General features: G+C 34.7%; 5 protein-coding genes across 6 annotated transcripts in view; 2 read left to right on the top strand and 3 right to left on the bottom strand.

Moving 5' to 3' along the window:
- The first annotated feature begins 137 nt into the window (after positions 1-137).
- Positions 138-1886, top strand: LOC109593969 (probable proline--tRNA ligase, mitochondrial). Its single transcript, XM_020009112.2, has 7 exons — positions 138-320; positions 378-555; positions 603-676; positions 734-995; positions 1047-1231; positions 1316-1531; positions 1588-1886. The coding sequence occupies exons 1-7, from the start codon at positions 207-209 to the stop codon at positions 1879-1881; spliced, it is 1323 nt and encodes a 440-aa protein (XP_019864671.1). The 5' UTR covers positions 138-206; the 3' UTR covers positions 1882-1886.
- On the bottom strand, positions 1876-2938 carry LOC109593970 (protein ARV1). Its single transcript, XM_020009113.2, has 5 exons — positions 2778-2938; positions 2600-2719; positions 2343-2532; positions 2062-2283; positions 1876-2014 (listed from the first exon to the last, which is right to left on the bottom strand). The coding sequence occupies exons 1-5, from the start codon at positions 2877-2879 to the stop codon at positions 1911-1913; spliced, it is 738 nt and encodes a 245-aa protein (XP_019864672.2). The 5' UTR covers positions 2880-2938; the 3' UTR covers positions 1876-1910.
- Positions 2939-3027: 89 nt separating this feature from the next.
- On the top strand, positions 3028-5269 carry LOC109593958 (cytoplasmic dynein 2 intermediate chain 2). The gene is made up of 8 exons (XM_020009098.2): positions 3028-3153; positions 3207-3291; positions 3634-3859; positions 3907-4134; positions 4187-4585; positions 4638-4792; positions 4842-5044; positions 5107-5269. Exons 1-8 carry the CDS (start codon positions 3095-3097, stop codon positions 5195-5197), a joined length of 1446 nt encoding a protein of 481 aa, XP_019864657.2. The 5' UTR covers positions 3028-3094; the 3' UTR covers positions 5198-5269.
- On the bottom strand, positions 5266-6906 carry LOC109606938 (NADH dehydrogenase [ubiquinone] iron-sulfur protein 2, mitochondrial-like). Its single transcript, XM_020023458.2, has 7 exons — positions 6658-6906; positions 6425-6606; positions 6170-6377; positions 5946-6109; positions 5646-5895; positions 5500-5596; positions 5266-5447 (listed from the first exon to the last, which is right to left on the bottom strand). The coding sequence occupies exons 1-7, from the start codon at positions 6814-6816 to the stop codon at positions 5266-5268; spliced, it is 1242 nt and encodes a 413-aa protein (XP_019879017.1). The 5' UTR covers positions 6817-6906.
- An 81-nt stretch (positions 6907-6987) lies between these two features.
- LOC109593998 (protein neuralized) overlaps positions 6988-24770 on the bottom strand; it is a 62990-nt gene continuing 45207 nt past the window's right edge. The window contains exons 1-4 of one of the 2 annotated variants that reach the window (XM_020009158.2): positions 13718-14034; positions 9918-10090; positions 8234-9673; positions 6988-8108 (exon numbers count right to left, since the gene is read on the bottom strand). In XM_020009158.2, the coding sequence (XP_019864717.1) occupies positions 7863-8108; positions 8234-9673; positions 9918-10090; positions 13718-13838 (1980 nt within the window). In that variant the 5' untranslated portion in view covers positions 13839-14034 and the 3' untranslated portion in view covers positions 6988-7862. Of the gene's footprint in view, positions 8109-8233; positions 9674-9917; positions 10091-13717; positions 14035-24770 lie in introns of those variants that run through there. The other variant, XM_020009161.2, reaches the window with a different exon arrangement.

Here is a 24770-nt window from a genome sequence, read left to right on the forward strand (position 1 = left end):
GATATATTAACGTTTTTCTGTTAAATGAAGAACAAATATTCACAACACAAATAAAAATGAGATATTTGTAAAATTGCTGGAGTGTCCAGTCAATTTATCATTTAGGGGAATTCTATGATTTGTTACATAACGTTGGCGTTCTGTGCAACTTTTGAACAAGTCTAACCTATTATACCAGAGATAATAATAAATAATATAGATATAAAATGATGAAAACTAAACATTTAAAGAACTATTTATCAAAAATATTTCAGCCCATTACGGCTGTACAAAAAGAGGCAAATTTATCTAAACAAGAAATAACATCAAAAAGCCAAAGAGTATGTACTATGAACAAAATATAATTTCCATTTCATTATGTGAACACTTAATTGTAGTTAATGTTAGAACTGGGTATAATTCAACAAGCTAATCCAGGTTGTTTCCACCTGTTACCACTGGGACTTAGATCACTCGACAAATTAATAAAGCTAATAGACCAGGAGCTGCAGAACATTGGTGGGCAAAAATTAATTCTTCCAACACTAGTGAATAAATCTTTATGGAAAACTACAGGTAATTTTGTTAAAATAATTATAAAACTAGCTAATAGTATTTTCTAGGTAGACTAAATGAAAATCAATCAGAGTTATTTCAATTAAATGACCGGCATCACCATGAGTATTTGTTATGTCCTGTAGGTAAATAATGTTAAATTTTCTACATCCAATATTTTACATAACTTAACTTATAGACTCAGGAAGAAACAATAACATCTTTACTGGCTATGAATGCACCAATAACTTACAAGCAGTTTCCATTACTTTTGTATCAAATCACAAGTAAGTTTAGGGATGAAATCAAACCAAGATTTGGACTGATGAGGGGCAGGGAATTTATAATGAAGGATATGTATAGTTTTGATATTAATGAGGACTGTGCAAAAACCACATATGAAATAGTCAATGAAAGTTATGAAAAAATCCTTAAAAAAATTGGTTTAAATTATGTAAAAGGTACTTAAATTTCAAATAATATTGAATTTATTTAACATTAATAATTTACAGTGTTGGGTTCATCAGGAAGCATTGGGGGCAGTTTATCACATGAATATCACCTTAAATCTGACATAGGAGAGGACAAATTATTAAGTTGCTCCAAATGTGATTATTCCGCCAACATTGACTTATCTGGGAAAGATTCATGCCAAAATTGCAATAGTACTGATGTTGCATTAACATCAGGGATAGAAGTATGTTGAAAGACACTTTTCTTTGTAATTTGAGTGCCAAGTTTAGAGACACTGAATATAATAATGCTTTTAATTTGATTTTAGATAGCACATACATTTCTTCTTGGTGATAAATATTCAAAGCCACTGAAAGCTAAATATTTGAATAAAAATGGAAAACCTGAACTGCTACAAATGGGGTGTTATGGAATAGGTGTTAGCAGATTGTTGTCAGCTTCAATTGAAGTTCTCTCAACAGAGAGTGAAATGAGATGGCCTGATATTATAGCACCATTCAATGTTGTCATTATACCTCCCAAAGTGGGTATACTTGTGTCCTACTTAATTATTTGTACTAATTATGTTCCTTTTAATAGAGTGGCAGTAACGAAGAGACATTAACAAAAGATTTGGCGGAAAAACTATATGACAGTATTGAAGAGATCCCAAATTTCGAAAATAATGTTTTAATAGATGACAGGACTTCTTATACAATAGGAAGAAGGTTTTTGGATGGAAAACGAGTGGGATATAGATATGTAATAGTCATTGGAAAAAAGTCAACTGAAGCAACACCATTATTTGAACTTAATGATTTAAAACAAGAAAAACAAATGTATTTAAGTACAAATGAATTGTTAACTTATCTTAAAGAGAATACAATATTGTAAAGAAAATATTGTTTTATTTGTTTAGGAAACTAATTTATAAAATTAAAAATACAATAATCATTAAAGGTTTTTTTACCCATAATTGCACTTAATATGACAACAATACTCCAAATCTTTTGGCAATTGGTGGCAGCTAAAAAATATTCATTAGATAAATAATGTAATTTGTTTAAGGATTACCTGTGTAAGCTATTAGCTGTGATAAAGTCGTATAGAGAAAAACAAATTGTATATTGATATCTTGAACAATTAAGTCCCAAATTATTGATGGAAGTAATAAAAATATTCCAGAATTTGATAATGTTACCGTTTTGCATATTAAAGTGAATGATACTTTCCTCTTTTTTATAACACTGTACAGCTTTGAAAGAGAGTAAATAAAAATTATATATGCCAACAGTCCTACAAGATAATGTTAATGGTATTTGAAATACAATATTTAAGTAATAAATAAATCTTACTAAGAGACACAATTATTGCCAATTTATAGAATTTCATGTCATCAAGATAAATATTTATATTGTTGAAATAATGATTTGAAATGTTATACTCATTGGGGGTTAAATATTCTCTACTCTTTTGTTGAGTGACTAATATCCATTCTGTGTATGTTTCCATTAGAATTATAAAAGGTATAACTTTCCAAAAATTCTAAAAATTAAATTTATTGATTATTAATAATAATTATTTACTTAATACCATATTATAGTATAAGTACCTTAAGCATTGTATTGTGGAGCAAATGTCGAAAGGCACAAATTCTTAGAAGAATTGCATCAATAATGACTAATACCACGTCATACTCAATGTACTTATCTGAAACTCGACAACAGTTGCTCTAAAACATATAAACCGATATAAGAATGTACACATAAATTACTGTAGAATAAACTTACACATTCTGTTAATTTTAATACGGTTTCGCTATATTTTTTATACAAACTTTGTACTTGTCTGCCACAATTAATGCAAGTAAATTCTCGATCTATGTCAGTCATTTTTACTAATAATTAAGTGGTTTATTATTTAAAAATAATATAACCTTACATTATTCTATGGTATTTGAACTGATAGATTACCAACTGTATAAAATATAAATATTGTTAAATTTCGTATATTGGCAATATGTATGTTGTGATTCACCGTCAAATTTTGAAATATCGATTCAACACAATTTTTGCTTCCAAACTGAAAACGGGTAACGTATTAAACCATGTTCAGTGTTAAGCATAATGAATGTGTTGGTTTCGAATCAAAATGGAAGGTTGTCAAGTAAGTCAAGTAAGATATAAAAATTCATTTTTATTTTGAAATTTTTATTCCAGAGTATCAACAGAGTCGTCCACACAAACAAGTGAATTTGCTGTGGAGTCTAAAGGATCAAACATAGCTTTACAAAATTCTATTGAGGTAAAAATATTTATACAACATATATAATTTTTCTAAAAATATTTTAATTAAAGTTTAAATATTTCTTCACATACTCCCAGATAGAACAAAAAAGTCCCGAGGACGTCCCTAGGATGTCCCAGGGATGCTTCGTTTATAATTAAAACGTATGAGGATGGTCCCATATTGCCCCCTAAACAGTTCTCGTAATATCCCAAATAGGCGTCCTTTGGACATAGCAAATAGCAAAAACGGAAAGAATTCTAAAAATCTAATTAGTTTTTTTATTATTTTATTTAATTTAAAATTTTTTATTGTATTGTAACATTTGGTAATTAAATACATACAATAAAATTATTATAGGTACAAACAGATGAACCAGTTGTAGAACAAAAAGAAGAGGTAGACATGGAAAAACTCGCAAATTGGCTTAAATCTATTTACCCAAAAGTTAATAAAGAAATAAACGACTCTAACAACTCCAAAGCGTTTCGAGGATACAGATTAATGGATGAAGCTAGAGATTTTAGTTGTCAACTTTTGCAAGTTGTAAATGGAGGCCACAAAACTGGAAAGGGCGATTTATCAGGTTTGTAAACGACATTAACTAATCAGATATAAAATATGGCATTTTAGAAACGATTTCGTCTATGTGTTGGAACTCAACGGGCAAAATTCTGGCGGTTGCCCACACTCATCAACACAGACATTGGTGCCATCATATTGGCTCCGTGACTATTTATTCATACAAAGATAAAAAATTGTTGGATGGTCAGGCAAAGAAGTTGAACACTGAAAGTTGTGTTACAAGCATAAAATTTCATGCATCCTCTCCGTCTGTTTTAGCCGCTGGTACTTTCACAGGTGACATAAAAAAATTATTGATTTTACGGTTTTTAGCAAAAGTATCTTTTAGGTGTGATTTATTTCTGGAATCTTAACCAAGAACAAGACGAGCAGTTGCTTTGCACGGTTAACGCACACGAACAGAACGTCACGCAATTGCTCTGGAAACCAGACATCGATAGTCCTAAAGATTTTTTATTGGCATCGTCTAGTATTGATGGCCAACTTAAATTGTGGTCCTTTGACTTATCAACATCCGAAGTGCTTCTTAAAATTCGCTACAAAATTAGAATACCTCTCTTTGGTAAAATCAAACGAGAGACTCCTGTTTCTGATGAAGTTGCCAGAAAAACTTTTCGAGGAATAGTCGCGTTTGATTTTTCTAAACATATACTGGACATGTTTCTAGTTGCACTTGAGGGGGGAGTAATTGTTCAGTGCTCAATGTCCGGTGCGACAGAGCTTAAAGGTATACCTAAAAATTACAACTTAAAAACCGTAACAATTATTAATTTATTTAGGGAGTTCGGAAAGCGTTCCTTTATTAGATCCCGTATTCAAATACTATGATGCTCATGAAGGAGAAATATTGTCTATTGCATTTTCTCCAAACCGTAAAGAAATGTTTATGACTCATGGTACTGATTCTGATATTCGTATATATTTGCTGGATCAGGTAAAAACACGTAATTGTTGAGTAATTTTTATTTGATAATCAAATTTAGGACGATCCGGCGCAATTAATTTACACTAAAGGTATAATGAATCAAATTATGTGGATTCCATACGAGGATAAATTAATTGCTGGATGTGGACATAATGGAACTGTTGAAATATTTGATGTGCAAAAAGGAAAATTAATTGACAACATCAAATCTGACAAAGTATCAAAAAGTATCCTCATGAAAATGGTCTTGAACAATGATAAGTAAGACATGGGTTAAAATGTTTAAGTTACATTTAATAATTGCTTCATATTTTTGTTTTCAGTTCCAATATTGTCACGCTTGCAAGTGTCAATGGGGATATACAATTGTGGAACGTGCCTTGGAACATGATTTCATTTAAAAACCAATTGTAGATAAACATATTTATATATATAAACAGTAAATTTATACAATTTTTTTCAATAAAAGCTACGTAACGTTTCTAACGATCTACGTCTCCAAAAACGACATCAATGGTGCACACTATTGGCGTTATATCGGCTAGAAAGCTGTTTTTACCAGCCAAGTAATTTATACCCTGTAAATGAATGAATCCTGGAGTTCTAATGCGACATCTGTAGGGTCTTGGAGAACCATCGGAAACTAAGTAAACTCCAAATTCACCTAAATGATAAAATACATGAGACACTTTTTTACATTAGTTGTTTTCATTAACCTTTGGGATGTTCTATGGTTGTGAAGGTTGCACCTGGAGGTACATTGATTCCTTGAGAGAACAATTTAAAATGGTGAATTACAGCTTCCATAGAAGACTGAAATTAAAAAAAAAGTTTACTTTGAAACTTTAATCAAATTATATACCTTCATCTCCCTCCGTTTAGGGGGTGTAATTTTACAATTATCCACTTTAATTTCACCTTCTGGCATATTGTTTATACACTGCTCTATTATTCGGCACGACTGACGTATTTCTTCTAAACGAAGTAAATATCTATCGTACGTATCGCCGTTTGTGCCAACCGGGACATCGAAGTCCATTTCATCATAAACTTCGTAGGGCTGGGCTTTGCGAATGTCCCATTTTACACCAGTACTTCTTAACATTACTCCTCTGCAAACAAATTACTATTTGTTTAAATAACTTATAATTCAATTACTCACGTAAATCCTCTATTCATTGCCTCGTGTGCGCTTGTAACTCCAACATCTTTTGTTCGTTGAACAAAGAGTCTGTTTAAAGTTACAGCGTCTTCAACTTCATCCAGTCTTTCTGGTATTTTATTCATAATCTCGTATATGTCATGCAGCAATCCAATTGGCAAGTCCTTTTTAAAATTTCGTATATTTTAACTACATGTTAATATGAAAGTTTGAATTTAGCATACTTGATTGACACCACCAATTCTAAAGTATCCATTGTGCATCCTAGCGCCACATACTCTCTCGCATATTTCGTAAATTTTTTCCCGTTCCTCAAAAAGCCAGAATAAAGGAGTGATGGCACCTACATCTAGAGCCAAAAATGCCGTAGATGCTAAATGGTTCATGACCCTCATTATTTCTGCAAACATTGTCCTTATGTATTTTGCACGCCTGTAACAAGCAAATAGAACATAAACATTTAAATTCAAAGGTATTACCTTGGAATTTCGATGTTTAGTATCTTTTCTACTGCCAAACAGTAACCTTGTTCGTTAGCCATGGTAGAGATGTAGTCAAGACGATCGAAATAAGGCAAAGCCTGCATGTAAGTTTTATATTCAATGAGCTTTTCTGTACCTCTGTGTAGTAGGCCAATGTGTGGGTCTAATCTTAAAACATGCTAAAATAGACATGACATTAATTTATTAACCTGTTGCACAAAACACCTCACCTCTCCCTCAAGGTGCATGACAAGTCTCAAACAACCATGAGCAGCAGGATGTGCAGGTCCCCAATTCAGAACAGTATTTCTGACTTTCAATTCCTTGGGAGGTTGTTTTGGATTATATGGAGGAATCTTCCATTGGGAGACCGTTTGGTCTGGATACATAACGGGACCGTCCAGTGACTTGAAAAAGTCTTCGTCTAAAGCCCATCGTTGGTGATTGCGTTTCAATAAAAATGCGCACACTTTACGGGAGCAAACTTGAAGACGTGTCAAGTTCATTTTGAATCATGGGAGTTTGATGTGTGTCATTAGTGAAGTCAAAAAAACACAAAATTAATTGGTAATAGATAACATTTTATTAATTAATAGAACTAATAATATATAAACTAAATCAGTACATTCTTATGACTAGAAGTTCTATTATACAACACATTGTTCTCCTCATAAGAAACAAGCTCCTAGAAAAAAAAGGATAACATGTGAAGTCTTGTTTCTTATAAATGCTGTTATTTAGAATGGACCGATGATAGAACAAAAAAACTGGCCATAAACATTTCAGGAATGTATAGTTAATCCAAATGCCCAAATAGTAAACATAAACTATCAGATGGATAATTTCAAAGGCTGTTTTCCATAAATTTAATCCCGTAAATTTATGGAAACAATTTAGACAGAAATTTTGATCCCTTGCCATCTGAAGAACGAATTTTTTCAATAAAATCATAGAGAATCAAAAGCAAAGGGTAATAATAAAAAAATGTCCAAACTGATTGTAGGTTTGGCTGTTTCTTAAAAATCGATAAATAACTAGGTACAATAATAAATAAATAAGTTTAAACTGCGATTAACAGCTGACTACTTCCACTTTGTAAATTTACAATAAACGTGGACACAACAGAACTGACTAATTTTCTGTTGACGTAAAAATGCCGGAGCCCGTAGAGAACACATAAGGCCCCGACGTCTTTGGTTTTCGAAAATCTAAGGTCATAAAATAACTAACATTTATCATGATAACAATGGACAAGGACAAATATAATTTCACCAATCAACAAATTTTTCAGTCTTGATTCGTCTATACACACAATGTCATTTATGCCTGGCTCTAGACGTATTTTAAACGTTGGAAGCACTTAAAAAATAATCGTTTTAGTAACTCTCATTTCTGGTTTGGGTTGAGCAGGTGTCTCGCGATTGATCCAGGCCGTCTACGATTTGTAGGTGCGAATTACGTCCTTGATAACGGCCCTACATAGTGGGCAATGGCCGCCACCTTTTCCGCGCCACTGTTGCAAGGCGCATTCGTAGCACATGCACATGTGACCGCACATGTACAGAACGGCGTCGATGGAGTTTTCGTAGCAGATTGTGCATTCAGCTCCTGCGCCCAATGTTGCTCCGTTGTGCTCCATCCAACCCAGTGGTGTAGAGTATGAACTCGAATCCGAAATTGGCTGTAAAGAAAAGTAATTATTAAAATTTGTTTTTTAGTTCAGTTAATAATAGTTAAAAAGTTAAACGTTTCTTTACTTGAAGTCAAGTTAACGAAAAATAAACTGAATGGGTTATTAATGCTTACCTCGACATAAGTGCTGCTGCAGGTGGACATCATAGTACCAGTACCTCCATTGGATGACGACGGTACGGGCACTGGGACTGGAGCCATGATGGTGCTGGGTACTGGTGAAAGAGGTGATGGTGTATGGTTTTGGTGCGCCGGCGCATAGGTAATGTGTTGACTAGGATGACTGTTGACTGAGTTTTGGCTTGTATGGTGAGAATGATGGTTAACTGGCACGGATTGTTGATTAATTATGTTGGCATGGGTAGGAGGCAGTATGACGGAGAGAACTGCACCGCCGTTCGCACTGGGTTGCACTTGAATGTCAGCAGGCGCCACACAACACATCCTAGAGTTCGATTGCATCACAGAGTTTCTACGCATTTCCGATTGCGTGTTCAAACTGTTCATAGATTCGGTGGCGGATGGCGAGATGATTCTGCGGTCCTGTTGCCTGATCGGGGACATGGGACTAGGGTTGCTAAGGACGCGGATCTTTTGAGTGGATCCGTAAATGTCGAAGAATGCCCAGAGTCTGAGGGTTTGGTCTACGTGGATTACCACAAGTGGTGGTCCACCGTTGCGACTGATTTGGACTTCCCCGCTGTGAGAGATGCAGAAACTGATTTCGTCGTTTTTGCTCAGATTCCTGGCGATGTCTCTGCTGATTACCCAATATTCGGGGCGGTCCAACAAGAAGTTGGAATCGTCCGGGAGATCGCCCGCTTGAAGGGTGGCAGGATCGCAGGAAGTTAGACCCAATCCCAGACAACCTTGGAACATGGGGTCAGTCGCTAAGATTTGTACAACCACTCTTTCACCTAACTGCAGAGGTCTGCCAGTGAAAACATATCCTTGGCAGAATTCGGTGTCAGTCCTAAATGCTACGCTCCTATTACTATTCGTGAACCGCACATTTCTTCCCCTCGTTCTGTGCAAACTCATGGCGTTGAAGTTTACATTAGGTGGTTGATACCTCAACAGAGGCAGGGACATCTCCTCATCCCGTTGTTGAATGGCCATTTGTTGCATGGGGTGAATAACCCTCTCGATTTGATCTCTCGGCGTCTCGCATTGTCCGGCTGGTGTGTTGCTGTGTCGCGAATTGTTGAGCTGATGACGAACGTCCACGAATTCAATGGCGGTCGAGTTACCGTACACGTCGATCAATGCCCAGAGTGGGCCGCGGGTCTCCACGTTTCCCAAGAAAAATCCCTTTTCCTCGCCGTTGATGCCGAAGTGGACGTCCCCGGTGGACGTGACGTAGTAGAAAAGCACGGTGTTTTGACTGCAGAATCTTTCCGGCAAGGCCTTTGCCCAATAGCCGGGTTTGTTGGTCAAATCTGGACAGGCATACTTTGGCAAACCGCATCTTAGGCTCGTTGGGTCGTTGTAGGTGAAACCGAAACGGATCACGCCGCTCCAGTTGTTGGAGATTTCCAGAAATTTAATGCAGACCTGGAAAGAACACGAAGAGTGTTATAATTTGCCTTTACATACTGCTAATAATGAAGTAATGAATAGTAATTATTATGAATATCTAATCAATTTACCAAAGTACAACTGATTCAATTGCTAGAAGTCAAGGTTATTGTCTGACTGTAGTTAATTATGCATGTTTTTATCAATTTTCAATTTTTCAAAGTTTAATTAATTGTGTGATTGAATGTTAATCATGTACTGCATGTTTGCAATTACTTACTTTTTCATTAACTTTAATTGGTCTGGAGCTGAAGGCGATTCCTTTGCAGAAACTTTCAACTCTTTTGGCTACGGTTCCGTCACGCGAAATCCTAATGTTTTCCCCATGTACGTTGTGGAAAAGCAGTGGCGGCAAATTATTGGTACCTCCTCCATTGGAAGATGATCGGCAAGCTGTAACAAAAAAATCAATATTAAACAGACGCCCTTAAAACATCTCACATCTGCAAATCGTCATTATATTAGCAACAGGCCGGTGTGCACTTTCCAAACCAGGTGTGCACCACATATCTGCAATATGTCTAGGGGGAAGTTCAACAGCTGTTTCACGAAATGGGGTGCCCTAACTCAGGTACTCGCCCGCCTTTTGTTCGTGCTGAGAAAAAGACCGTTGCGACGTACCCGAGCGAGCACACAAGAAATTTACATGTCGCATTGTCTTGGCAAGATAAGGGGGGCGGAAAATCCTCCACCTTATATCCGGTCGGATATGCGGTCACGTGTACACCGGTTCGAGTACCCGAATTTATACGAGGCGGATGTGATATATTTTAGTTTTCACTCAGTTTTTTTTCAACGGAAATAGAATTAATGAAGTGAGGTTTGAAGGAAGCAGGTTATTATGGGTTTCCTGATGGAATAAAAAAAAACGGAACGTACGAGGTTCATGTAAAATTGGCTGATTGGCGCGAGGACGAAAATCCACGGCGTCAATGTGAGTTTCCGCGTTTGCGGGACAAGATAAATCTCGGTTTTGTTGCGAGAGATCTTCGGTTCCCACGGCCCGGCGATCAACGGGGAGAGGCAAGGAGGCGGCCGATGCGCCTCTCTCTTCTGCCTCTTCGCGTTTGGTCGCGCTAGGTTCTCACATCAAGAACAGGTACACTATGATGCGTGCGAGGAACCGTCACGATATGAATTATTTAGAGGTGGCTCCGCATCATCTTCCAGACGATCAATTTACTTGGTAAATTTTTACACGAAACTTGGCAGTTGATGTTGTGGCCTTGATTTGACTTAATTTAATTGTGCAAGGAACTGGGGTAAACATGACGGCTGTGTCAACATGGGTTTTATCAAATTTCAAATAAACTTTCTATCGAGCATAGTGTGAGGTTTATGTGGATGACAGACATGTCGAATTCTCTGGGGTGACCCCCAATTTAAACCACGATGAAATGCGGAGGATTTGAACGTTTGACGACACCAAGGAGAGCGAAATAATTCCACAGGGGACTGTTTTGCAAGGGGTCCAGTCACGCAACTCTCGTACACTTGACTGAAAAGCATAATATTATTGCGCGTAAACAACCACATGTGCTATTCATTCCACCCTCGCCTCGCTAATCCCTCATACGTGGACGGGGGTGATTGAGTTATTCAGATGCTCAAGCACACAAAACCCATTGAGCAAGCAAGGCGAGACAAAGCGACCGAGGGAGTAAACGATTATAGGAATGTACGGTCGTAGAATCATCCACACGAGCATTGTCTTGGCCGACGAATTCGGAGAACAACGGTACTCGGCAGACGAGCCGTGAGAAAGATCCGCCGTCGAGTTTGTTTCTCCATTATTTTTTTGCACGAATGCCGGCCATCGGTCGTAAATAACGACTCGCCACCGTCTTTCATAAAATGTCCCAATCAAAAACGCGGAATGCATCCAATTAAGTGGAATTGCACTCTCTCCGTTACGGTATGCCACATATGATGATCCGGCGTGCGTGATCAAAACAAAGCACCATCAAAGCGGAGAACCGGTGGTCCGTTGTGCCGGAAACACAGCCAACTAGAAAGAAATACGATCGTATCCATTGTTCGAATGAATGGATGGAAAATCTTGAGTCGAAATTAGATTGTTTCCACGCGATGCGACGCTATTTCCGCCGGAATTGCACGTGTCAAATTTGCTCGTGACACGTGTTTGGGGCAGACGTCGTTATAAACGATAGATAAGGATATGTTGATTTCATTTGTGGCACAGTTTTTTCAGAATCGGACTTCCCCGGACAATTCTCACGCAACGAACGCACGATTCTCATCCGAGAGTCACGTCTAATCGTTATTTAACAATTTATTTCTGCCCCGCATACAAATCTCGAAAATTGACGTCCGAGTGCACTATTTATTTAAACTGTTCTAGGTGTTTTGGCCGTGGTGCTTAAATTAACTCGCCCAGCTAAACAAGTGCCAATTATAATAAAGTTCGGAGCGTTTGCGAAACGCGTAAAAGAAGTCGATGATTTGGCGAATTTGTCATCGACGCGTGCTTCCGGTGTGGTTTTGTGCGATTTCGCGGTTGTTCACCTCCGTCAAGATGATCGATTAATCAGCAAATTAACGAATCCCGTGTACAAGTAGGCCAAATGGTATCGGGTATCGAAATCTAACCACGTTCATTGAAAGCAATACCCATTCCTGGGATGCCTCACCGTAATTTATGGACAACGTACGGAGTAAATTACGTTCTTCACTGCAGTTGGTGTTTTTGTGCGCTAATGCTTCATAAAAATCCCATTAAAACACGAAATGCTCTCTGCATGGGGCCCGGCAATAAATAGTCGTAGATAATTTCCCTAGAGTTAGTGGTGTGGGGGAGTGAACTAGCCTAGAAAAGTGCTGGGCCAGATGTAGAGCGTCTCACGAGATTTCTCTAGCCGCAACAGATGCAGCTGGGTTGGGGTCTATTCTATCAAAGAACCCGGCGACACATCAACAATGTTTCCTTGGGGAGAGGATGGGGACTAAAAATACCTTTTAATCGCGTAGGTGATCAAAACACCTTCACAAGTACAAAACGAAGAGTTGTAAGACTAGATTTTAACGTTCATTTTACTGACCCCTTCCCAGAGCGTCAACGGTGACACAACTAGGGGCTGAATAACGGTTTTCGTTGCACCAACGTCGGCTCAATAATAGCCGGTCGAAAACGCAAACAACGGTTCCCCATTAGATCAATACAGTAAGCCTAAAATGCCAAAGGTAAATTGGTCGCGGGCACATCAGCTTTGTTTATATCTGCAACGAGAAAGGTATATGGGAAAGTAAACGGAGGACTTCCATATATATGTGGTCTGGAAAATATTTCAATAACTCAAGAGCTACCGAACCGTGGGAACCAAGTGAAGTCGTGTTGATGTAGTTAGCATTTAAGTAACGTCATCGCAGCGTCGACGACTTTCGACCTTATGGCATGGTGTTCTAAGCGCGAGGCGCACGCTGCTCTTAACTAACTAAATGGGCGCTCGGATTTGACTTGCTCTTGTTTTATCAGCTTAATAACTTACTTAAGTAGGCTTAATTTTACTTTATGATTAAACAGTAAACCAGAACAACGGTGGTGCATCTGGTGGGAATACTTTGTAAATCTTAATCACATGTCTAGATTAAAAACAAAATTAAACTTAAGGTATTAAGACTAGGAAAAGGAGGACAAGAGCTGTCCCACCCGTGAAACAATTTGTGGCACCGTGTCCGTGTGAAATTTATTTCTTTCTACGTACTAAATGTTGATTAATTAATTTCGTTTCAAGTGCCGAGGTGCAACGCGGAATATTGATGGGGCACGTTGTTTCGAAAGGTTTCCACAGCACAGAAACTGGTGCGTATCATCCGCGACGGTTACCCAATAAAGCTCTCCTCGAGCCTCCGACTAGTGAAAGGAATCTCGAAGCAAAATCCATAAGCACCGCTTTCTGACTCACGTAATTCCACCGTCTATTTAGGTCGATATTGATTTTGGCGTGCGACGACAAATGCGGTAGGAGGTTTTTTAATGGGTTTTTTCATGTTGACACTAACCTAATCCGATGCGACGTTTGATCTTCTTGAGGACCTTCATCTTTTTGAGCGGCGAAAAGATCGGCTCTCCCTTCGGCTTGTCAGCTTTGCAGTAGCAAGCTTTATCTTCAGATATCCCCATAAGTAAGTGGTAACACAGACACGAAACCGGCGTTCCTCGATTTGGTTTCACAAGCACTGTTGCATCGTTACAAGAGTCCCCACACGAATTACTGGACGCGACTAGACGAAACGAAACTGAAACCCCCAAAATTGAAACGCGAACGCTGGGAGCGGTGGAGTGCACGTTGCTGCGCGTACGATTGCTTCTTCGGAACTGACGACGAAACGGGGAACGTAGAGCTAGAAATGTGGACGGATCGAGCGTTGGTGGGGGCAGAAAACATCTGCAGCCACGAGCCGCCGACCAATAGGAGGGCTGCCACACGCCTGGTGCCCGAACAGCCGTCACTTGGACAGATGTGACACCCTATTAAATTACCTGCATTTACCTATTATTCTTCTGCTTACCTGTTGTTGCCGATCGGGCACGGGGAAAAGGGCTTTCCGATATATTGCTATAGTTTTATCCTTGTTTCATTATCGACGGTGCCCCCTCAAGCCCGATCGGCGGATACGCGGGCACGTGCACGCCACCCCCATACGACAAGCCGAAAGTCAAGTGAGCGCATTTCTTAGATATAAAAGAAACATAAGTATATTAAATAACTGACGCAGCAATTAATAAAACATAATTATTAGACATTAATTCGTATCAAGTTTTGTAGTCCTCATTAAAATACCTTAAAATTTATGACGTTTATGTTATTTTAATACTCAGTGGAAATATTAATAGTTCTCCTTAAAAAAACTATATAAGTCAATAATTTTAATTTCGACACGACCCTTCATTCAATATAAGCAACAGGATATATTTTTCAACTAGGGAGGGTGAATAAAGTAGGGGTCTAAAATAAGTGCTACTTGAAAAGACCACAATGTTGATAAAATTGAAAATAATGAAATTTTATTTTGACTTTAAATATTGATGTATTATCAATATTAAGTCAAAATTTTTTAATAGAATCAATCCACAATACTTTATTTTGGATTGAAATTACAAGTAAGATTTTATTTTAATCAACAGTTCAGTTGATATTTAGGTTAATTTAATCCAGCAAATTGAAATATCTCGAAACTGGAGAAAAATGTTGTTTAAATTATGATTCAGAGAGATTATTTGTGTAAATTGTTACACGAGATTGATAAAATTTCATTTGTCCGCATTCTGAATACAATGTCATTTGAAATTGGCATTTAAAGTATTATCAGCTAACTGGAATAAATCTGAATTACAGAAAAAAGTTTTGTTTAAACGAGATTAATAAAATTTCATTTATTTACATTCTAAAAATAATGTATTCGAAATTGACATTTAAGCTAGTTTCATCAGCTAATTGGGACAACTCTGAACTGCAACAGAAGTTTTTTGTTTAAATCATTACATGAGATTAATAAAATTTCATTTTTCCACTTTCCGATTATAATGTTATTCGAAATTGACATTTGAGTTAGTTTCATCAGCTGACTGGAATAAATCTGATTTTCAGAAAAAATGTCTTGTTTAAACTATTATATGTGACTGATAAAATTTCAATATTTCACATTCTAACCATAATTTTATTCGGTATTTACATTTATGCTAGTTTTATCTGTTAACTCGGATAACTTAGAACTGCAGTAGAAATTTTTTGTTTAAATTATTACATGAGATTATTAAAATTTTATTTTTCCACGTTCTGATTACAATGTTATTTTAAATATGACATTTAAATTAGTTTCATCAGTTAACTGGAATATAAATTACAGAAAAAAATGGTTTAAATTGTTTACGAGATAGATAAAATTTTACTTCTTCACATTCATTTTTCCATTTTCTGATTACAATGATATTTGAAATTGACATTTAAGTTAATTTTATCAGCTAACTGGAATAAATCTGAATTTCAGAAAAAATGTGTTGTTTAAATTGTTATACGAGATTGATAAAAATTCATTTTTTCACATTATAACCATAATGTTATTTGAAACTGACGTTTATGCTAGTTTCATCAGTTAACTGTGATAACTCAGAACTAGAGCAGATTTTTGTTTGTTCAAATTATTACATGAGATTCGTAAAATTTACTTTTTTCACATTCTGATTACAATATTATTCGAAATTAACATTTAAGTTAGTTTCATCAACTAACTGGAATAAACATGAATTACAGAAAAAATGTTTTGTTTAAAATATTATACAAAATTGATAAAATTTCATTTTTTTAAATTCTAACTACAATGTTACTTGAAATTGATATGTTGACTAATTTAATCCAGTTAATTAAAATAACTCAGAACTGCAAAAAAAACATTTTGTTTAAATTATTACTTCATATCCACAATGTTTACACTAATTCAGTTTTGTATACATATAATTTTTCTATATTCTGAACACAATGTTATTCAAAATTGACACTTAGGCTAGTTTCCTCAGCTAACTGTAAAAATGGAATAACTCATAACTGCAGAAGAAATTTTATGTTTAAATTATTACATGAGATAGATAAAATTTAGTTGTTCCTCATTCTAACCATGATGTTATTCGAAATTGACATTTAGGCTGGTTTTATCAAACCAATTAGAATAATGCTGAAATGTAGAAGAAATGATTTATTTAAATTGTTACACAAGATTGACATATTTTTTTTTTGTATATACACGTAATTTAAGAGAACTTGAATTACATTTTTTCTAAAATAAAAATTATTTGTAATAAAATAACTAGATAAATTTATTAGTTAATTAAATATAAACGTTGTCAGGTAAATTTATTGCAACGTTTAAAAGAATTGTTTATTACATTAAACATTATATATATTCTGATTTAAAATTAACAAATTTTGGTAAAACAAACTATAATGGTATGTTTTTGTTCTCCAATACCTAAAGTTACTTTGCACGTTTGTCTGTATATCCAACTATATTATATAAAATAATCCAACTATATTATATAAAATAATTAATATTAAAAATATTAATTCTAATTGTTATTATATTTCTGTAATAGAAAAAAACATAATATAACTTTTCCTTCTGAAAAGATGTAAATTTCTAGACGCATTTATAGCACAACGTATTCATACTATTTTGTCATATGGCAAATACATGATAACCAGCCAGTTAGGTTTGTAATTATTAGCATCATAAATAGGTGTCAAACGTGCAGATAAAGTTTTTAATAATAGTACAACCATATTTATGCAAATGTAGGAAAACTCGAAAAGACAAACAGCTTCTGACAGGTAAACCGATAAATGTGTTTACCAGACGTCTGCAATAGTGTGAGAGTGACCAATATTTGGTACTCCCAAAGTTATTAGTGTTATTCACCGATTTCCAATAACGGAAAGTCCTTTACCTATAATATCAACAGTACAAACATCTGGGAAGCAGATATAAGCGTTTTTACAATCAATAAGCTCTCAATAAAATGTTTTTACGGAAAACTTGTTTAAAACATATGTTTTCCACCTTGAAAGTTTGGCTTGTCATAAAGTGCATGTAAAAACCACCACAGATTTTTGGCAAAATAGTGGACCCACACAAAAATAACTGGCAATAACCACGGACTGTATATTTTTATGCAAACGTAATTTAATATTTATTATTATTCCGAACCGTTAATAAAATAAATAATACATATTTCTTGAATTAAATAGAATAATTTTATTACTGTTATGCCAAACACTGTTTGTGTGTTTGCTATCGCAAAACTGTTCATTTCCATTATATGTTTATTGGTTTTTTTCGTGTGATTTAATTAGTATAAATGACCTAAAAGCATTTAAATTTGTTGAAACGGAGTTTCGAAATCGATCAAATATATTCTAATTCATCAACAGACCTTCCGCATCTACAGTCGTTTGGGATGGGGCAGATGTTTTTATTATAAATAAGCAGTAAAACTGATGGTCCAGTAAGACCGCCAAGCCTCAACACATTAAAGAGATTAAATATAAATATTTTCCGAGATTAAAAATTAACGCCGGTCTGATAAATAGCACCGTGCGATTTCGTGTTAACCAACCGAGAATTACTCACTTCGATGGATGTTGTAAAATATTGTACACAACGATCAAGGATCTGCGCCAAATGTCAAATAACGTGAAATTACTTTGTCTGGGAGTGACGGAAATAGAGTCCGGATTATTTTTAAAATTATAGGTATTTTTATACACTAGTTTTGTGCCGTGCACTGTGATCGGTCAATAAATAAAAAACTAAACTGACCAGCGTTAAGTGTTACCAGTTTCCAACGAAGAAAAGTTTATGAACCAACAGACATAGATCCTTTTGCAAGATACATTAGAAAACATCTCAGGCACCTCTTTAAGAATACAAGACTTCAATTAACCGTCAAATAATTAAGTCCCCAAAGGATAATCCACATTGAAACCGATAGCATTGGATCATTATCGTGATAATAAAGCCCAATTAGTGAAGTAACAAGCCAATACGCATATATGGGTTAAGAATGTGCGATAACGAAGCGAACGCACCTGAGATGCCTATCGTTTATGATTCCTTATGTTTATATTAAGTCGAAGACTCATTATCGGTACTTTACAACGGTCGACTGGGCCGGCCAACCGTATAGAACTTTTCTCACGACCGTCCAACAAAGAGCCGAGCCGTCCGTGTACGTGGTATTTATGGTTTTGATTGATTGTTGTTTATGTGTAGATGTGAATTTAATAACTATCAAATCCCTATCACAGGCCACGTATCGAGGCACTAAATTAGCGTCTTCATTTCGAACGGAGGTTTTTTTAATAACGGTCACGTGACTTGATGGGATTTCCTCGGTCTTTGGTACTAGTTCAAGTCTAAACGTAACGTAACTAGTTTTTATTTTATTTTTAAAGTAGAAGTTTGGTATACCAGAAAAATATCTATAAATTTATATTAGATTGTTCAAGATTTAAAAAAGATAAACACAGTCAATATGTCTAGTGAAGACCTAAATATTTTTAAATTATTGCAAAAAAACCAAAAAAAACTAATATAAATATATAATGAATTAATAAAAATTAGTGTGTTTCACTAATTAAATAAAATATATATTATAAAATGTTATAATCCCTTCAAAAATTAAAATAATAACACCCACCTAAAATCCAAATATTTATTATTCTGTTATTTGTAATAATTATTTCATATTTATTTTTTTTATTAAAAACTAATATCCGGACGGAGCTATTCGGTTGTTTACGTCCCTCTATATCAATGTGGTATACTCAATATCAGCCTATCGAGTAGATTTTGGGCCACATTTCGTTATACCTCCTGTACCACCAAAATTAGCTGCAGGTGGTCTCCATAATGGTTTCGGAGATTCAAAAGTCTTTTTTTCATCGCATTCTATTGGATTAAGGTCTGGGGAATTTGCTGGCTAAGGTAAAATGCTATTCGAATGATCGAAGGAAAATGTAATTTGGGGTCACATGCAAAGTGGTTTCCATTAAAAAGATCTCGTTTCTTCCGCCAGTATTAATTGCTTACCAAAACATCAATGAACCTCCTCCAAAATTCACCATCTCATGAGCATATTGTAGCCGTGCTTGGTTTCGAGGTTCTCTTCAAATACATATCTTTCTAGAATCTGGGTGGTAGCAAAATCTTGACTCGTTTGAGCTGATACAGTCACATCATGGGTTCTAAGAAGCTTTAGTTTTAGCTTGGGAGTTGTTATTTCGGGGTGTCTCCGAGCTTGCAAAAGCAAAAAATCTGCTTATAACACTCACAGGCGTGTCCATTTGACGAGACACTTCACGTTGTGATGATCCCCCTCTATCATCCCAGTTGCTCTTAATTTTTGTTTGTCACTTAGATGGTGCCTTTATTTAATAATAAAAATATTTTTATAAAAACTTGATAAATATTGGGTCAATAACACAAGATATACTAAATTGCGCCGTTTAAGGGGTACCCAGAAATACGATAAGTAGTAAAATTAATTTTTTTTGCATTGAAACATGTATTATAATTTATAAGTTAAATTATTTTTTAATTTAAACTAATTTTATTTTCTGGGTGTCCAGTATAAAAACTTCTTCTGGGCATAAATACAGGAACTTTAATTTTGAAAGGGATTTTTTAATTATTAAATCTGTGTTATTTAATTTAATATTAACCTTTTATATAATATACTTTTTATTTTATAATTTTGACCGATCTCCGTGACAAAGTCTCGACCATTCCTCGAATATACGACAAGTCTCCATTCCTTTAATCTTCTTGAATTGATGTGATTTAAATTTGAGAAATTTTTATGCCGAATTTGGTTATAAACATGATTTTTTATGATTTCTGTGGGGCTGGTGTCTGGATATTGGAACGGGCAAGACGAAACATCAGTGGATGACAAGATCGGACTGTTTTTTGACATTCTAATTATCCAGTTAAGGATTTTCTTTTTTGAACTCTGACTTTTGTAGCTACCACTTCGCCACATTTTCTAATTTTTTTAAAAATATATTATAATTTTTCCTACAGTTTCACTTCGACCAATAATTAAATAACTATATTAAGACAAATACAGTTAGTAGAAAAATGATTTAAATTTATAGAGGGTAATAAAAGACCATAAAGTAAAAAGTTGTTATAATTTTGTTCATTGAAAAATAAAAAAGTACGCAATTTTTTACAGAATAAAATTGGATTGACCAATTGTATAGTAGATAGAACAACAGGAAAAACAATAAACCGAAACTGGCATCCAATTCAAGTAGTACAACTCATAATTTTAAAATATTTTCATAAGTTGCTATAATTATGGCCACCACTATATAATGCTATACTCTTCAACTACGCGGTTTTTCTTCTGATTAAGTAAATATTAATTATTCATAGTATAGATAGTACAGATAAACATTTTTGAATGAAAACCTCAATGATCGCGGGATCGTAGTAATAGTTTTGTGTAGGCCGTGGAAACGGTTTAATCATCGCGTCTCCAATTAAACAGGAAGCCGCAATGACGTTAAAAATTATTAAGTGGAATTACTGCGTCACTTCTAATTACAAATTAACTTTTATCAGGCGGGCTACCGTCGACTTTAATAAGACCAAATAAACTTAATTACAGACCTAATGGGGTGAAAACTTAATTATTGTGTCTCTGGTACGATGATACGAGTGATTGTGACTATGTAGGCATCGGAATTTACATAAAACGCCGATATAAATTGAGCCGTTTAAATTCTTCAACTAATGAACGATTAACGCATGCATTAGCCGAAGATGAAGTAGTTTACGTGATTGTAAATACATACATTATGGATTCGTAATTTATACCCATCATTCGCAATTACAATCCGCAACCAAACATATTCAGCAAATGAAAATGCAATTTTGTACGTCATGTACCAGAAAACGTGCAATTAGTAACGAAAGTAGAAATTTCAATGGACACAAGCTGTAGTTGTATCATGTCATAAAATGTTAACCATAACTTTGCATGTAATTGTATTGTTAGGTACTTAAATGGAACAGGCTGATACTTGATTTTATTATTAACTTAATCTTATGCACGATTGTTAAAAAAAAAGTAGTAAAAATTATTTTTATGATTACGCTAAAACTGTTCATTTAATTATTTGATTATCAAATCAATTAATATGTTTATATTTATCTATTTATTTATTGAAACGTTTACTTTAATATACACATTTTATTGCTCATTTAACATTTTGCATACATTTATTTTATTTGTGAAAACCCAACCCATAAACATTCCTGACTTATTAATATTTCTGCCCATCCTTTTAACTCGGTAGATTTAAAATTTATCATTTTGTAATATAAGTTATTTAATTTTATTGATAATTTTTAATAAATCAAAATTATTACTAGGAGTATGTTCTTTACATTTTGGACAATCCGGTATTATATTTTAGAATTTATTGCGTGGGCGTATTTATGAAAATTCCGTAAATTAAACATAAAAATGTATTTATATTTTTGTTTATTTAATATATAATTAACAATTTACCATGCTCTACTTTACAGTAGTGGACGTAATTATGGCATCTTATTGAAATATATTAAAAATATGAGCTGTACTATCAGTGTCTACCATGCAACTGGTCAATTAAAGATTATTCTTTAAAAATTATGTACTTCTTTGTATACACAAAGTGTCTAGGAAACACCCAGAAAAATCGAATTAATTTAAACATAAAAGAACACAAATTCTGATAAAAATATTTTTATTATTATAGAAAGGCACCATCTAAGTGACAAACAAAAATTAAGAGGAATTAGGATGGACCATCACAACGTGAAGTGGCTTTTCAAATGGACACATCTTTGACTGTTTTATGCAGATTCTGGAGACGTTACAATGACAATAATGACGTAAAAGAAAGACAGTAGGGTAACTCCCTGGTATAAATCTGCTTTTTGCTTTTGCAAGTCTGGTGACACTCGGAAATAACAGCTCCCAAGCTAACTCAAGAGCTTCTTAGGACCCACGACGTAATCGTGTCAGCTCAAACAGTCAGAAACCGTATCCGAGAGCAATATCTATTTCAGATACGACATTTAAGGGTACTCCCTGGAAATCACGCTGCTGTAGTGGTGATTGCAGCCGTATTCTTTGCTATCAACCAGATTCTTGAAGGATACGTATCTGAAGAGAACCTGGAAACCGGCTGCAACATGCTCGTGAGGTGGTCAATTTTGGAGGATGTACATTGATGTTTTGGGGAGGAATTAATACTGGCGGAAGAGCTATTATCCAGCAGGATAACGCTGGGCCACATACTACGAGGATCGTTCGAACAGCATTCCAGGAAAATAACATAATTATTTTACCATGGCTAGCGAATTTCCCAAAAAAGTATGGGATGCTAAGAAAATAAGACTTTTGAATCGCCAAAACCATTATGGAGACCATCAGCAGCTAATTTTGGCGGTGCAGGAGGTGTAGCGAAATCTGGACCAAAACCTCGATAGGCTGATATTGAGTAAGTCAAATCCATGTAGGGCGGTCGTAAACCACCGAGGAGCTCAGTCTGGATATTAGTTTTTATAAAAAAGAAAATATATATGGCATAATTATTATAAATAACATAATAATAAATATTTGGATATTTGGTCGGTGTTATTATTTTAATTTTTGAAGGAGTTGTACAACATTTTACAATATATTTTTTATTTAATTAGTAAAAAAACACTTATTTTTAGTAATTCATTGTACATTAAGTGTTTTCACATTCTAGTTTGTAAGGTAAAAATAGCAAAATATCTAATTTGTAGGTGTATTTAAGCATTTAGCAAAAATAATTCTTAAATATAGATGCTAAGGTAAATAACCAGGAGGTATTTACATAGAATGTGTGTTTGTTTACCCTAAATGTGAAATTGTCGTATACCTACAAATCTCAATGCTAGTCTGGTGTGACAAACTCAAGTTCGTATTAGCATTAAAATTTTAAGTGCACATCTTGACATATGTTTATGCAGTTAACCTTAATGAAATAATGCAAAATTTTCAGCCTGGTCGATTTGCAATAAGGAATTACTTAGAAAAGTGTGCATAACAAATCTTAAAAAGGGTTTATAAGACAGCTGTTTCGTCTAAGTAAACTTGAGCGCTCGACAGTCACAAGAAATGAACAGCCTTACACAAATAATAAATAGTGTTAAAACTGTTTCACCTGGAAAAATATTTAACTGAGATTACCGTATTGGACAAATACGAAATCAATAGTGCTTATCTCGATAGTTCATCTAAAGTGTCCTCAGACGCCAATTGAAATTAATGACGAATCAAATTTCAGCACATACTTGAAGTAAGTAACATTGTGATTTTCACAGAAATGTCCGGATGTGGCGTAGATGGTAGGCATCCGTTTAATTATCTCAACATCTTCGAAGCATATGATTTCGCAGCGTCCATTTAATGAGTCGAAACACCTACGTGTTTCCACCGAGTTTTCCACTTTAACCATTGAATATTCAACAGACTTATTAATTGTTTTTGAGACGGCACCACGTTACACCGTTGCGATAAAATCAGTCTGTGAAATTCTTCGGTGCATTACATGCATTTCTATTTCCTCTTGCAATATAAAATCCAAGTAACATTACTTGGAAGTTTCGGTTTTGTGTTTTTATTGTCCGGCCGACGTGATTCGATTGAAACCGTTTTCTATTCCGTTTGTCGGGATCGAAACCGTAGGAAATTGTGGAATCGTAATAAATTTGTTCGTGTGCAAATCGAATTTGTGTTTTTTCTTCTTGTCGTGCCCGATTAATACCATCTCAATGACCGAGTAACGTAAACCTGTTTCGGAAGCTTGAGAAAATCTCTGAAACTAATTTTAATGTAGTTATTAAATTATAATTAGAAAGACCACCCGAAATTTTAATTAACCGAAAGATTTGATTGTAATAAAATATTAAATAATTCATAAGTGGGCAAACTTGTTCCGTAGTTAAAAACTATATGTACCAAGCATGTGACTAATTGTGTACTTATTGTAAAACATCTAATTACGTATTCCATTCGATTAATATAAAGGCATAAATAACAAATCGTAATCGGTATGAATGCCATGAAATGGGTGTATTGCAACGTAATGTAATTCATAATTCTAATTAGTAAGGATGTTCAAGAATGTTGAAACCAATCCTGAAATGTTAAAAATACTATGGGAAAATTGTTAATGTGTAATGGACACCTGCATTACATTATAAGTATAAAGCAAAAGTCAGTCATAGTCTGAATAATTCGCAATTATTGATTACGTATGTCTAATTATCAATAGATTTTATTTTATTAAATACATTTAATACCTAATTAAGACAATTTATGTGGGAAACTGTTTGCGTGTTAATAAAATTAATTTGTGAAAATTTTGATTTGCTCTGCTTCTTTAGTTGATGAAAATATTTTAATGTTTTATTTTCTATTCAAATTTATTCAAAATTTAACTGTATTATTATATTATATTATTATTTAAAA

This window comes from Aethina tumida, chromosome 3 (genome assembly GCF_024364675.1).
Source record: "Aethina tumida isolate Nest 87 chromosome 3, icAetTumi1.1, whole genome shotgun sequence".
NCBI classification, from domain to species: domain Eukaryota; kingdom Metazoa; phylum Arthropoda; class Insecta; order Coleoptera; family Nitidulidae; genus Aethina; species Aethina tumida.

Bases quoted from the DNA above. Each gene is read 5' to 3' on its own strand.
- LOC109593969 (XM_020009112.2), top strand. From the start codon at position 207: ATGATGAAAACTAAACATTTAAAGAACTATTTATCAAAAATATTTCAG. The intron at 321-377 runs GTATGTACTATG...ACTTAATTGTAG, and splicing joins TAACATCAAAAAGCCAAAGA to TTAATGTTAGAACTGGGTAT. The intron at 1,232-1,315 runs GTATGTTGAAAG...ATTTGATTTTAG, and splicing joins CATTAACATCAGGGATAGAA to ATAGCACATACATTTCTTCT.
- LOC109593970 (XM_020009113.2), bottom strand. From the start codon at position 2,879: ATGACTGACATAGATCGAGAATTTACTTGCATTAATTGTGGCAGACAA. The intron at 2,720-2,777 runs GTAAGTTTATTC...TATATGTTTTAG, and splicing joins TATTAAAATTAACAGAATGT to AGCAACTGTTGTCGAGTTTC. The intron at 2,015-2,061 runs GTAATCCTTAAA...AATATTTTTTAG, and splicing joins ACAGCTAATAGCTTACACAG to CTGCCACCAATTGCCAAAAG.
- LOC109593958 (XM_020009098.2), top strand. From the start codon at position 3,095: ATGTTCAGTGTTAAGCATAATGAATGTGTTGGTTTCGAATCAAAATGG. The intron at 3,860-3,906 runs GTTTGTAAACGA...ATGGCATTTTAG, and splicing joins TGGAAAGGGCGATTTATCAG to AAACGATTTCGTCTATGTGT. The intron at 4,135-4,186 runs GTGACATAAAAA...AGTATCTTTTAG, and splicing joins AGCCGCTGGTACTTTCACAG to GTGTGATTTATTTCTGGAAT.
- LOC109606938 (XM_020023458.2), bottom strand. From the start codon at position 6,816: ATGTATCCAGACCAAACGGTCTCCCAATGGAAGATTCCTCCATATAAT. The intron at 6,110-6,169 runs GTATGCTAAATT...AATTTTAAAAAG, and splicing joins GAATTGGTGGTGTCAATCAA to GACTTGCCAATTGGATTGCT. The intron at 5,896-5,945 runs GTGAGTAATTGA...ATTTGTTTGCAG, and splicing joins GCAATGAATAGAGGATTTAC to AGGAGTAATGTTAAGAAGTA.